The sequence below is a fragment of the Danio rerio genome, chromosome 6 (assembly GCF_049306965.1).
Source record: "Danio rerio strain Tuebingen ecotype United States chromosome 6, GRCz12tu, whole genome shotgun sequence".
Taxonomy (NCBI): Eukaryota; Metazoa; Chordata; class Actinopteri; order Cypriniformes; family Danionidae; genus Danio; species Danio rerio.
Genome location: NC_133181.1, coordinates 61,902,501 through 61,917,104, shown reverse-complemented (window position 1 = coordinate 61,917,104; position 14,604 = coordinate 61,902,501). Strand labels below are relative to the sequence as shown.

Genomic DNA, 14,604 nt, shown 5'->3' with positions numbered 1-14,604 from the left:
GTGGGTTTCCTCCGGGTGCTCTGGTTTCCCCCACAGTCCAAACACATGCGGTACAGGTGAATTGGGTAGGCTAAATTGCCCATAGTGTATGAGTGTGTGTGTGTGAATGTGTGTGTGGATGTTTCCAAGTTGGAGCTGAAATCTGCAGGACACCGGCCCTCCAGGTCTGAGTTTGGACGCCCCTGACTTGACTTGACAATGGCAAATGACCCAATAATGTAGTTTGACATTGTCTAGTAGGTACATAGTAAACCACAGCAGTAAAACTGAAGTCTACTGCAGTATTTATTATAATTTATCACTATATTTCCCAATAATGGGTTGCGGATGGAAGGGCATCCGCTGCGTAAAAACTTGCTGGATAAGTTGGCGGTTCATTCCGCTGTGGCGACCCCGGATTAATAAAGGGACTAAGCCGACAAGAAAATGAATGAATGAATGGGTATGACACAGGTGTTACATGAACTGTGTATGTTTATGTGAGAGAGGGTGTGTGTGTGTATCATGTGTGTTCTTGTGTTATGTATGGATGTACTGTGTGTGTGTATCATATGTGTGTGCATGTTATGTATGTGTGTGCTTGTGTGTTAAAGAGAGAGCGTAAGTGTGCGTGTGCTGTGTATCATGTGTGTGCTTGTATGTATGTGTTCACTGTATGTGTGTGTTCATGTCATGTTTGCGTTGACACAGTTTCTGAGAACTTCACACGTCTTCTTCTTCTTCTTCTTCATCTGCTCTGTCTAATGTTAACTCTTTTCACAAGATCTTAATCTCCGCATTTTGGTTGGCAACTGTTAATCTGTTTAATTCACACATTATACTCATGTCATGCTCAGCAGATGTTTGTGTCTGTTCTGTTTTGCATGCTGTTTTATTTATGATTTCATGCTGATCTAAACTCTCTATATGGCTTTTAATTATGCATGCATAAATATTAACTTCATTCATTCATTTTCTTTTCAGCTTAGTCCTTTTATCAATCAGGGGTCGCCACGGCGGAATGAACCGCCAACTTATCCAGCATATGTCTTACACAGCAGATATCCTGCCAACTGTAACCCAATACTGGGAAACACCCATACACACTTACTCACACACACTCATACATTACGGCCAATTTAGCTTATTCAGTTCACCTGTACCGCACGTCTTTGGACTGCAGGGAAGCCGGAGAACCCGGAGGAAACCCACGCTATCACAGGCAGAACATGCATTAATTATTCAAATTAGGGGCATCACAGTGGCTTAGTGGTTAGCACGATCGCCTCACAGCAAGAAGGTCGCTGGTTCGAGTCTCTGCTGGGTCAGTTGGTGTTTCTGTGTGGAGTTTGCATGTTCTCCCCATGTTGGCGTGGGTTTCCTCCGGGTGCTCTGTTTCCCCCGCAGTCCAAACACATGCGCTATAAGGGAATTGATCAACTAAATTGGCTGTAGTGTATGAGTGTGTGTGTAACTGAGTGTGTTTCCCTGCACTGGATGGCAGCTGGAAGGGCATCTGCTGTGTAAAACATATGGTGGAATAGTTGGCAGTTCATTCCACTGTGGCTATCTCTGATAAATAAGGGAATAAGCCGAAGGAAAATGAATGAATATTAAAATTTATTTTTTTTAAATTTCCCCTCTACACCTCAACATTTTTGCTAATGACACATTTTGATACACTCCCATACACACTCATTCACACAGACACATTCATACACTACGGCCAGTTTAGTTCATCAGTTCCCCTATAGCGCATGTGTTTGGACTGTGAGGGAGCACCCGGAGGAAACCCACGCCAGAAACACTAACTGACCCAGCCGGGATATAATAATCTATTATATAATAATAATAATAATAATAATAATAATAATAGTTTTATAGTTCTTTGAATGATCGTATAAAAAAGGAAGTGTGTATTTTTGATCAGTTTCTGTCTTGTTTTATTTTTGCATATATATTATTTTTGTTTTATCCTCTGCATAACTGTATTTTTTAAGTGCAAATTGCTTTGAAAATGAAGTTTTAAAGGCGCTATATGAAAATAAATTATTATTATTATCATTTTTTTATTATTATTATTATTATTATTATCATTATTATTAACATTATTATTGTTATTATTATTCTTTTTATTATTATTAATATTATCATCATTATTATTAATATTATTGTCATCATTATTATTATCCTCATTATTATTATTATTATCATCATTATTATTATCATTATTATTATTAACATTATTATCGTTATTATTATTATTATTATTATCATCATCATCATTATCATTATTATTACTATTATTAATATTATAATTCTAATATTATTATTCTAATATTATTATTATTATTATTATTATTATTATTATTATTATTATTATTATCATTTAATCATTATCAAATTATTATTATTATTAAGTGTCACAGTATATTGTGGCATCCCTTGTGCCCAGTTTGTATGTGTGTGTGTGTGTGTGTGTGTGTGTTCAGGGTACGTGGAGTGCTGTCTGTATTTTTTGATCGGTTTTAAATTTAGTCTTTCTGACTCTTTTTATGTACTATACTATTTTTAGTATCCTATTTTTACTTTTTTATTACACTATACTGTACTGTACTATTTTACTATACTGGTTTTTATATGTTACACTATTTTTATATAGATCATACATTTTTATCCTCTGCATAACATTTTTCAGCTATTTTTGCATTTTATGTAATTATGTTATTATTATTATTATTATTATTATTATTATTATTTTTACTCCTTTGAGAGTTTTGTTTTGAAGGTGCTATAAAAAAATGAATGATTATGAATATTAAGTGTTACTGAGTATTGTGATGTCCTTAGTGCACATTGTAACATGCATGTGTGTGTGTGTGTGTTCAGGGGAAGTGGAGCGCTGCCTGGGCTCTGAGGGTGAGGATGAGGGCAGTGTTTGGGGAATGGAGGCTCTGGACAGCAGAGATGCTCAGGATAAACTCAGTCTGACGGCCAGCGAGGAGACAGAGTCCAGCAGTCCAGCAGCCGAGAGCTGGACTGACCCGGAACACACACCTCGCAAAACACCCCTCAGCATGACCAGTGAGTCTTCTGCTTTTCACACCCATATCCCTCACCCTCTATCACATAACTCATATGCCACCACCCTTCACCCCACACCCCCTTTTGGTACAGACCTATAACCACCCCCACCCCAGCCGCAGTTATGGTTTACACCACAACAATGAAGCCACAAACCAAAATGTTTTTCTCTTGCAGTTTAAGAAAGTTTCCAGCCCAGCCTCATTTGGAAAATGTGCCCTGGTGTACATTTTTGAGAACCAAGAAATATGTGCTCACGGGTATATATGGCTGCATTTTAGGTGTAAAACAAACATTATGGGGTGACTCTGCTGACTGCTTACCTCCAAACGGCTTTTCTGGTGTAACTAATGTGTTTGACAACTTACTACAAATGATGCTAGACTTGGGATTTGGAGTGGAGCAGGGTTTGAGTCCAGGAAAAGCCAAACACAGGCTCATTGTGCAAACGTACCCCCGTATGCATTTCTATAGAGCACAAATTATGTAGCCAGAGTTACTTATGGCTGCATTTCATCTTTAAAATTAATGCTACGGGGCGGTTGACTTGTGGGGTACCAGCCAACCATTTACCTCCGCGTGGACGGCTTTTACCAGTTTGTCCAGTAGCTCGCCATGTATGTTGGTGGACTTGAGATGCAAATAGTTGACTGTGATAAAAGAATGATTTTAGAAAGCGGATAAAACAAAGGCACAAGGCAAAAATAAAAATAAATAAACAAGTAACCCTGCAGGCACAGGACGTCATATTGACGTTGTACCCCAACGTTGTGGGGACGTTGGACTTTGTTTGGCATTGAAAATCGGCTTGAGGTCAGAACCCAACGTCATGCCAACGTCAATGTCTTACATCCAACCTAAAATCAAGCAAATATCAATGTCCAATGATGTTACAACTTGACGTTGTGTGTATGTTTGCACTATGATATCTATCAGACAATGGATTTTGGTCACTTTCCAGCACAACCTAAAATCAACCAAATATCAATGTAATTTGACATCGTTTTTGGACGTTAAAATAACATTGTTCTTAAACTCTGGCTAGACATTGAATTTTGGTCACCTGATATCACGACCTAAATCTAACCTAATATTAACGTCTTATGATTTTGTGTGCCTGCTGGGAAATAGCAGGGTGAGAACATGGTAAGATCTGAAAATGTGGTAAAAATCAGGCGGCTGCGAGGGCTTTTCTTTTTCTGGGTTGCTTTTGAAAACACTGTCAGTTGGGTTTAGGGAAAAGAGGTTAGGGGGCTTATCAGTCAGTCGGTCAGTCAGTCAGTTGGCCTCTGGTGGATTTATGCTAGAACAGCAGCCACGAATGGCACTCTCGAGATATATATGAGAACTGAAAAGCATACACAGTGCCCTCTGGTGGATTTATGAGGAAGGTGCCCCAGTAATTATTTGAGATTGTTCAAAATGTACACGGCGCCCTCTAGTGGATTTGTGAGAATGAAAACTGCAAGAAGATGTAGTCCAGGATACATATTTGTCAGCTCTCAAAGATGTAGCCGTGGACACATGTTTCCAATGAGCCTGGCTTAAATGATTAGGGGTCAGTTCATCAAAAACTTAACATTTTACTCACCCTTTAATTGTTTCAGACCTGTATGAGTTCAAACAAATGCTGGAACCATTGATTTCCAATATTTGTTTTTACTATTGAGTCAGTGGTTACCAAGTTTTTTTAGCTTCGTTCAAAATATATTCCTTTGTGTTCAATGTTGGAAAGAAATAATAGTAAATATTGAGTAAATTTTTATTTTTGGTTGAACTATTCCTTTAACCCTTTCTGATTTTGATGTTATTTAAAAACGTGCATCTTTTGGAGGCATGAGACACTCTCTGGGAGTGCAGACAGATGCTCAAGACAGTTCTGAAGGGAATAATAATAGAAGAACAATAATAATGCTAAAGCATCGTGACGACAGACTGACGGCTTTACAGTCAGCAAAGCAACATTTCAGATCTCTACCAATGGAAAGCCGCAAACTCCATTAATGCAAAGTCCCTCAAACACACATTTATATCTGATCATCATCTGTCAAAAACTACATCACAGCATGCAGACTGATGACTCTTATTCACTACATGTGTTTACATCAGAGTTTGTACACATTTTTGGTAACACTTTTTTTGACGGTCCATTTGAGTGTTAGTGGTCTGTCTGGTTAATGTCTGCTGATACTGCTCCTTCAACAGACATTTAACTGACTATAATAAACTTTGCAAGTACAGTCCATATCAACTTACACCAACCCCAACCCCAACACCTCATTCACACGGGGCTTCAGCATCAACGCTTGACTGAAGGCGTGTCTGAAGTTGGGGCTGACGCGATCGTCATAGCAGCGTCAGCCAATGAAATTCAGTCAGCATTAGGCCACTTTCTAGCTGGTGTATTTGCATACAGCGATCTGATTGGCTGACGTTTCCGTCCACAATGCAGTTTGGCAATGCTTGACGTCACCAATTCAAAGTGAATAGGAAGTGTTGATGCTGACCCCCGTGTGAATGAGGCATAACTCCAACCTAACAGGCTACTAATAATCTAATGAGAATTAATTGGCATTGTATATTCTTTATTTAACCAGATAAAGATCTCATTTACAAGGGTGACCTGGCCAAGAGATCCGCAACACATGACTTATGAAAAATAAATAAATAATATTAATAATAATATTAATAATATAAATAATAATAATAATAATAATAATAATAATAATATAAATAAATAATATTAATGATAATAATAATATTAATAATAATACAGTTCAGTTGTTGAGCTATACCACATTACAATATATTAAAAGAACATACATTGAGAAATGGACTGCTGGTGTTTGTTAAATAGATGTGATTGGGAGGAGCTCAGAGAATTTTAGTTCAGACTGAAGAGTAATCCAAGATTCCAATGTTACAAACCCCTGATGGTAATCTAGGGGATAGTGGGGTTTGACATTTATTTAATTAAAATATATTTATATAAACAGTGAATGAGTGCAAAAGACAACCAAAGTAATGCCAAAAAATGTGTGCTTTTATTTACAATTCCCAAAGTGAACAACAACAACAAATTAATAAAAAATAAAGAAAGAGTAAGACAAAAATATACAACCCGGGCTCATTGTGAAAACGTAGCCCTGCGGACGTTTCTGCGGACTGTGAGATACGTCCTGGGAGGTACGTATTCGAGAGTCTTTTTGTTTTCGCGGATCCGCGAGAGGCCGGTGTGCACACTTTTTCGCGTCTTGGGCGCCTCTCGGGAGCGCGCGTCGTTCGCGCCCGCGCTGTTCTCGCGCGAAAAGCCGCCGGATCGGCCGACCCGGCCGCCCTTCTCTTCCTCCTCCTCCTCCTCCTTCCCTAAACCCGAGCAACAGTTTGAAAAAGCCGTCCAGAAAAAAATAATAAAGCAAAAGCCCTCGTCTTCGATTTCGACCGCGTTTTCGGATCCCGCCGCGTTCTCGCCCTTATTTTTCGGATTCTGTTTTTCGTCTTACCTGATTTCCGGAACCGCTGTTCCCCGGACTCGATCCCGGTCGTCGTCCCCGCGGCCGGCTCCTCCTCCTCCGGGGCCTCCGCTCCGCCGATGCAACGCTGTGAGCTAAGCGGACAAACTGGTTGCATCGGGAAAGCCCTCCACTCAAAGGCGAGCCATCGGAGTGGAAACAACGCCCGAAACAAACTAAACGCGTCCGTACGTACCTCCGGCCACGTAAATCGCGGTCTCCAGAAAGGTCCGCAGGGCTACGTTTCCAGAATGAGCTTGGGTTGAAAATATACTATTTACAATATATACAACCCTGAGACAAATAAAGACGGAAAAAAAACAAGATAGCTGGCAGAAGGGACGCGGGCGGCGCTAAAGAAATGAAAAGACCAAAACCCAACCTAAATCTAACTTCCCAGAAGCAGCTAGCTAACTAACTATGTGAAAAACAGTATAATTAACACACAAAGATCTTCCGAGTCCTAACTATCTACTCTATCTATCTTTCCAAAAAGTACAAGGAGTGCCGCTCGTCCCTTACCTAGTGTACTAGACAGCAGAGTAGTCCTATGTGTTGCAATATGTATGTCACGTGACCTTCTTACCTGTCCGCTTTGTCCAAGCCTCGTAAACAACGATAAACTAAGAACGATGTACGAATAACGGATGGATAACGTGCACACAGAAACGAGCAACAACAAAATACACAGTTAGACGGGTTATTTCTAAACGCACACGATAAATACAAACAAGGGACAAAGTCAGAGAAAGAGAAAAATGCAAGGAAGGGAAGGCCTTGAAGACTAGAGTCATCCAGTGGGTGTACCTTCTCACATACAGAGAAGGCCACTCAGCTTTGGCAAAATAGTTCACAATGGCGAGTAAGTCTCTGACAGCCTGTAACAAACCTTAGAGCACTGTGATAGTCTAGGTTTAAAGGCTGAAGACATTTAGTTGAAGCATTCATTTATAAAACATCATCATAGTCAATCAATAGTAAAAATGTTGCAAAACCCAAATGTTTACGAGCTGTAGGAGAAAAGCAGCATGCATTTCAATAGTAAAACCCTAGCTTAACTCTCAATTTTTGAGCCAAATTTGCTACGTGTGCTTTGAAAGAAAACTTCTGATCAAGTAAAAAAAACTGAATATTTATAGCTGGACACTAATTTTATTTTTTCAGCTTGGGAAGTGGTAATTAATGGTTGGTTCTGCACAGGGTTGGGACAATTTGTGAAAATCATTCATTAAGATTTTTCGTTATTTAAAACCAATTCAAGATCCTTTAGATGAGACTGATCAATATTAAAAGCAGACTGTAAAGATTGTATGGTCTGAGAAAGCGAAGCAGAGCAACAATAAATCACTGCATCATCAGTGTACAGATGATAAAAGGCACTGATGCAATGTAACGCAAAATAAAGTGTGACCCCTTTTTTTCTTACCCAAATAAAAGGTTATCCTCCTACATATATTTTTGTATGCATATATTCAACATTAATGCACATCTTGGCATTTCTATTAAGCATATTTTAAATCACATAAAATGCACCTAAAATAGACGCTACACAACAAGCATTAATAGTCTTTCTACGCTTGTATGGGTCTGTATGTGTATATTTCAGAATATGGGTTTGAAACTGAGCAGATCATATCTCCATGTTTTAAAAGTGTGTCATATGCGAGTGTCCCACATTGACGTCAGCTTTATGAATGTAATCACTCACTCAATCCTCACACATTTCACTGTAATGAGTCTGATCTCATTTCCAACGCCTCTGTGCTGGTGAGAACCGGAACAATATTTACAGTTTATAATCAGTATTCTCACATTCTGAAATCAAAACTCAAATCAAAGCATGCGTCGGCTTAGCTGGTTTACACCTCATCCCACATGAAAAATATGTAGAGTAAATACTGTAGTCAATTCTATTATTATTACTTTATATATCACAGTATCATATATTGTATTATTAGCTATAGTGAACTGAGAGACTGTGATAAATACTGTAGTGTAATTTGGTAGACTGTAGTGTTTTCTAGTCTTAAATAGCCTATAGTTGTAGAAAACTACAGTATTGGCTCGCTTGTTTATATTACTATAGTTGTTGCGTTACTATAGCAACTGTAGAATCACCACAGCAGACTAATTACTGTAGTTGGTGTGTTACCATAATGACTGTAAAATCGCCACAACAGATCAATTACTATACTGGTAGTTTCCATAGCAACTGCAGAATTACCACAGAAGACCATTTACTATAGTTGTTTTGTTACCATAGCAACTGTAGAATCACCACAACAGATCAGTTACTATAGTTGTTTTGTTACCATAGCAACTGTAGCATCGCCACTAAAGATCAGTTACCATAGTTGTTGTGTTACCATAGCAACTGTAGAATCACCTCAGAAGACCAATTACTATAGTTTTTGTTACCATAGCCGCTGTAGAATCACCACAACAGATCAGTTACTATAGTGGTAGTTTCCATAACAACTGCAGAATCACCATAGAAGACCAGTTACTATAGCTGTTTTGTTACCATAGCAACTGTAGAATCACCACAACTGATCAGTTACTATAGTTGTTGTGTTACAATAGCAACTGTTGCATCGCCACTAAAGATCAGTTACTATATAGTTTTTGTTACCATAGCAACTGTAGAATAACCACAACAGGCCAATGACTATAGTTGTTGTGTTACCATAGCAACTGTAGAATCACCTCAGAAGACCAATTACTATAGTTTTTGTGTTACCATAGAAACTGTAGAATCACCACAACAGACGAATTACTATAGTTGTTGTGTTACCATAGCAACTGTAGAATCACCACAGCAGATCAGTTACTATAGTGGTTGTGTTACCATAACAACTGTAGAATCACCCTAGCAGATCAATTACTATACTTTTTGTGTTACCATAGTGACTGTAGAATCACCACAACAGACCAATTACTGTAGTTGGTGTGTTACCATAGCAACTGTAGAATCACCTCAGAAGACCAATTACTATAGTTTTGTGTTACCATAGCAACTGTAAAATCCCCACAACTGACCAATGACTATAGTTGTTGTGTTACCATAGCAACTGAAGCATCATCACAACAGATCAGATACTATAGTTGTTGTGTTACCATAGTGACTGTAGAATCATCACATCAGATTAATTACTATAGTGGTTGTTACCAAAGCAACAGTAGAATCACCACAGCAGACCAATTACTATAGTTGTTGTGTTACCATAGCAACTATAGATTCATCAAAGCAGACCAATTACTTTAGTTGGAGTGTTACCATAGCACCTGTAGAATCCCCGCAAAAGATACATTTCTATAGTTGATGTGTTACCATAGCAACGGTAGAATCACCACAGCAGACCAATTACTGTAGTTGTTGTGTTACCGAAGCAACTGTAGAATCACCACAACAGATCAAAGTGCTTTACTATAGTGTATTTCAAAAGCAAGTTTTTCTTATAACAAGCTAAAAAAAATCATATATAAATAAATTGATTATATTACTTAACCCTTTGTCAGATTATTTTGCTTGTTTTGAGAAAAAACGTACTTTATTGTGACGTATTTCTGAAAATAAGAGTATTTTTTGCTTGTCTAGAAAATGCTTTTTGATTTAATAATTTTTAGATATTCAGACTAGAGACGAGACAAAAATTGTAAGTATGAGAAGAATGTTTTGCATGTTTCAGTGTGATGTGTGTGTGTGTGTGTTGCGGTGTTGTTGAGTGTGTTTGTGTGTTCTGAACAGGTCCGGGTGCAGCTCATGTGTCTGAAGCTCAGTATGAGTCTGTGGTTCAGCTGAGGAAAGTGTCATCTCTGCTGCAGCAGCGTAATGGATCCACACACTCATATCCTCATGAGGACACGTCACCCGTCTGCTGGTCACCAGGAGAAAACCAGTCCCCTGAGGCCAAAGGTAAACCCATAATGAAGCTCTTTCTGACAATGCTGGAGTTTCAATATTAATGCACTTCACCACATGAACAGTGAGCTGAATCATCACGCTAAACAACTCAACTCAATAACAAGAGCAACACTGATTTAGGGAATAACTGTAGTAACACTTTGCTTTTAGGAGTGCTTATTATGCATTTGATGTACTGTAATTCTGTAGCGGAATCCTAATCTTAGCCACATAGTGAGTACATTTATAGTATAGTATACTGTAGCCATATGTAGTACAGCTATATGTATAGTTTATAGGACTTTTTATATAGTTTACACACACACATATACACATACACACATTTATGAGCAATATCACACTCATAGCAGTATTGTGCATTAGTGTCCCTCTACACATATATATATACACATACATACATGTGCGCACACACATATATAGAATTGCACACACAAATACACATGCAAACACACACACACACACACACAAACATATATACACATGCGCACACACACACAAAAACAGACAAGCACACACACATAGACATGCACACACACACATATATACACATGCACACACACATATATACACACATACATACATACACATGCACACACACATGTATAGAATTGCACACACAAATACACATGCACACACACACACACACAAACAAACATATATACACATGCGCACACACACACACATAAACAGACAAGCACACACACATAGACATGCACACACACACACACACACACACATATATACACATGCACACACACACACATATATATACACACATACATACATACACATGCACACACACATATATAGAATTGCACACACAAATACACATGCGCACACACACACACATACAAAAAAAAACACATGCACACACAAACATAAATATACATACACATGCACACACACACACACACACACACACATATATACATTTGCACACACGAATACACATGCGCACACACACACACACACACACACACACACACACACATATACACACATGCACACACTTACACATGCACACACAAATACACATGCACACACACATACACATGCATACACACTAACATAAACACATATATACATATGCACACACACACATATAGACACATATATACATAAATTGAATTGAATTGAATATATACACATGCCCACACACACATATAAACACATGCACACACACATACACATACACATGCACACATACACATATACACAGGCACGTGCACACATAGGGCTCAACCTGTGCAGTGCACATGCCCTTTTTGGTCTTGGATAGAAAGTGCCCTTCCAAAATGATATGCAGCCACATCGCCCTGCTACGAGTGTGATATTGTGCTTATACAACAGTTTGAATGCATAATCATGTCTACAGAACTACTTTCTTCCGCCATTCATTCATCTGCAGCTGACGTCAGAACAGCAGAAACTGTTGCTCATTCACCAACGTCACTTTAGAGCTAGTGTTTGAATGACTGCTGATTTTGCTCACATTTTAAGATTATAAGGCTGAACAACATGAAATGCCATCAGTCTACAGCAGGGGTCTCAAACTGCTGGCCATTTGCGGACCCCCTGCTCCTTCCTCTGGCCCGCTACTGACGTTAAAAATATAGCAAGATTTGCCCACCCAAAATCACTATAATTGTTGTGCTGTCACATATAGCCACTTGTAGTTTGACTCGCCACCTACTGGACATTTAAAGTACTGCACTGTATATTCGTGTTAATTTTGGTTTCTCTCAGCGTGCGGTCGGGAGTAACGCACATGCAGATTATTTCTGGGGCTGATTTAAACGTTGAAATGTATATCCGTAGCAGCTCTGTGTTTATTAAAGCTCTTATTTTTGTAATTATTCAAGGGTCGTTTGATTATTATCAGTTTTATACCACCTGCAGTGTTGCCAGATTGGGCGGTTTTGAATTTGATTGTGGAGGTAAAAAAGGACATAGGCGGGTAGAGAAAATTTGGGCAGTTTTGAAACGGCGCACCCCCCAGCCCCAGATACATAACGCGCGTGTGTGTGCGTGTGTGTGTGTGCGTGTGTGCGTGTGTGTGTGTGTGTGTGTGTGTGTGTGTGTGTGTGTGTGTGTGGGGTCAGATGCTGGACTGCTGCCCTCAGACGTCCCTCAGATGGCGGGTCAGGTGTGTCCATTCTGTCAGCGCTCGTACAGGTGTGAAGCGTCTCTGAGGGAACATCTGAGCTTCTGTCCGGAGCGCGAGGCTGGAGAGTGTGTGTGCCCTCTGTGTGGATACAGCACACCATACAGGTCACAGATGGAGACACACCTGAGCCTGCACACACACGACAAGGTACACACACACACACATATTTAAACATGCACAGACACACATATACACATGCACACATACATATATACACATGCACACACACATATATAAAATTGTACACACACACACACACATATACAAACATATATTCACATCCACACACACACACACATAAATAGACATGCACACACATACACATGCACACACACACACACATAAATAGACATACACACACACATACACATAAATAGACATGCACACACAAATATATACACTTGCACATACAATTATACATGCACAGACACACAAATATACACATGTACACAAACATATGTAAACATGCACACACACACACATATAGACACATATATACACATGCACACAAACATATTTACACATGCACACACAGACATAGACATGCACACACACATATATACACATGCACACACACATACACATGCACACACACATATATACACATGCACACCAACACACATATATACACATGCACACAAACATATTTATGCATGCACACACAGACATAGGCATGCACACACACACACACACACATATATACACATGCACACACACATACACATGCACACACACATATTTACACATGCACACACACACACACACACACTTAAATAGACATGCAAACACACATACACATGCACACACACATGTATACACATGCACACACATATACACATGCACACAAACACATAAATTGACATGCAAACGCACATCTATACAAATGCACACACACATATATGCACATGCATACACACACACACATATATACATGCACACACAGACACACATATATACAGATGCACACACACACACACAGATATACACATGCAAACATAACAAGAAGCACACAAAAAAACTGATGCAAACACACAGTATACAACACACATCACAGACTCTCACTCACACACACACACACACACACACTCTCACATACACCATACAGGACACAGATGAAGACACACCTGAACCACAAACTCAAACACACATACACAAACAACCATTCACATACATGGATGATGAGATACACACACAACACACACACACACACACACAGTATGTGCATGTTCACACACATAAACATACACCAGAAACACACACACAAAGACTCTAGCACAGACACAAACAACATACAACACACATCACACACTCTTTCTCACACACACACAGACACACACACACACACACACTCATGTCTTCCTGTGTGTTCTAGAGCTCCATGTGTGATCCCGGTCTGGAGAACAGGAAGTTCAAGTGTAATCAGTGTGGAAAGGCCTTCAAGTACAAGCATCACCTGAAGGAGCACCTGCGCATTCACAGCGGTGAGACACGTTTACACACTTTCAGTGTCAGTGACACTTCAGGGGACCAATCAGAAGAGCTCGGAGGCGGGGCAAGCGGTGTTCTGCATGTTAACATCAAGATACACAGTGGCCCAGTGGTTAGCACTGTCACCTCACAGCAAGAAGGTCGCTGGTTCAAGCCCTGGCTGGGTCAGTTGGCGTTTCTGTGTGGAGTTTGCATATTCTCCCTGTGTTGGCGTGGGTTTGCTCTGGGTGCTCCGGTTTGCCCCACAGTCCAAACACATGCACTATAGAGGAATTGATGAACATGATGATGAACATGAGTGCAGGTGTTGTGGTCAGTAAGATGTTCTAATGTGTGTGTGTGTGTGTGTGTGTGTGTGTGCAGGTGAGAAGCCATACGAGTGCTCGAACTGTAAGAAGCGCTTCAGTCACTCGGGCTCCTACAGTTCGCATCTCAGCAGTAAAAAGTGT

At 39.5% G+C, this 14,604-nt stretch overlaps 1 protein-coding gene across 1 annotated transcript in view; it reads left to right on the top strand.

Annotated features, from left to right (window-relative positions):
• Positions 1 to 14,604, top strand: part of LOC141386403 (uncharacterized) — a 94,083-nt gene that overhangs the window by 58,322 nt on the left and 21,157 nt on the right. The window contains exons 2-6 of the mRNA XM_073954864.1: positions 2,869 to 3,063; positions 10,324 to 10,491; positions 12,603 to 12,814; positions 14,040 to 14,148; positions 14,519 to 14,604. The exon at positions 14,519 to 14,604 is cut by the window's right edge and continues 1,059 nt beyond it. Coding sequence (XP_073810965.1) covers positions 2,869 to 3,063; positions 10,324 to 10,491; positions 12,603 to 12,814; positions 14,040 to 14,148; positions 14,519 to 14,604 — 770 coding nt within the window. The remainder of the gene's footprint in view (positions 1 to 2,868; positions 3,064 to 10,323; positions 10,492 to 12,602; positions 12,815 to 14,039; positions 14,149 to 14,518) is intronic.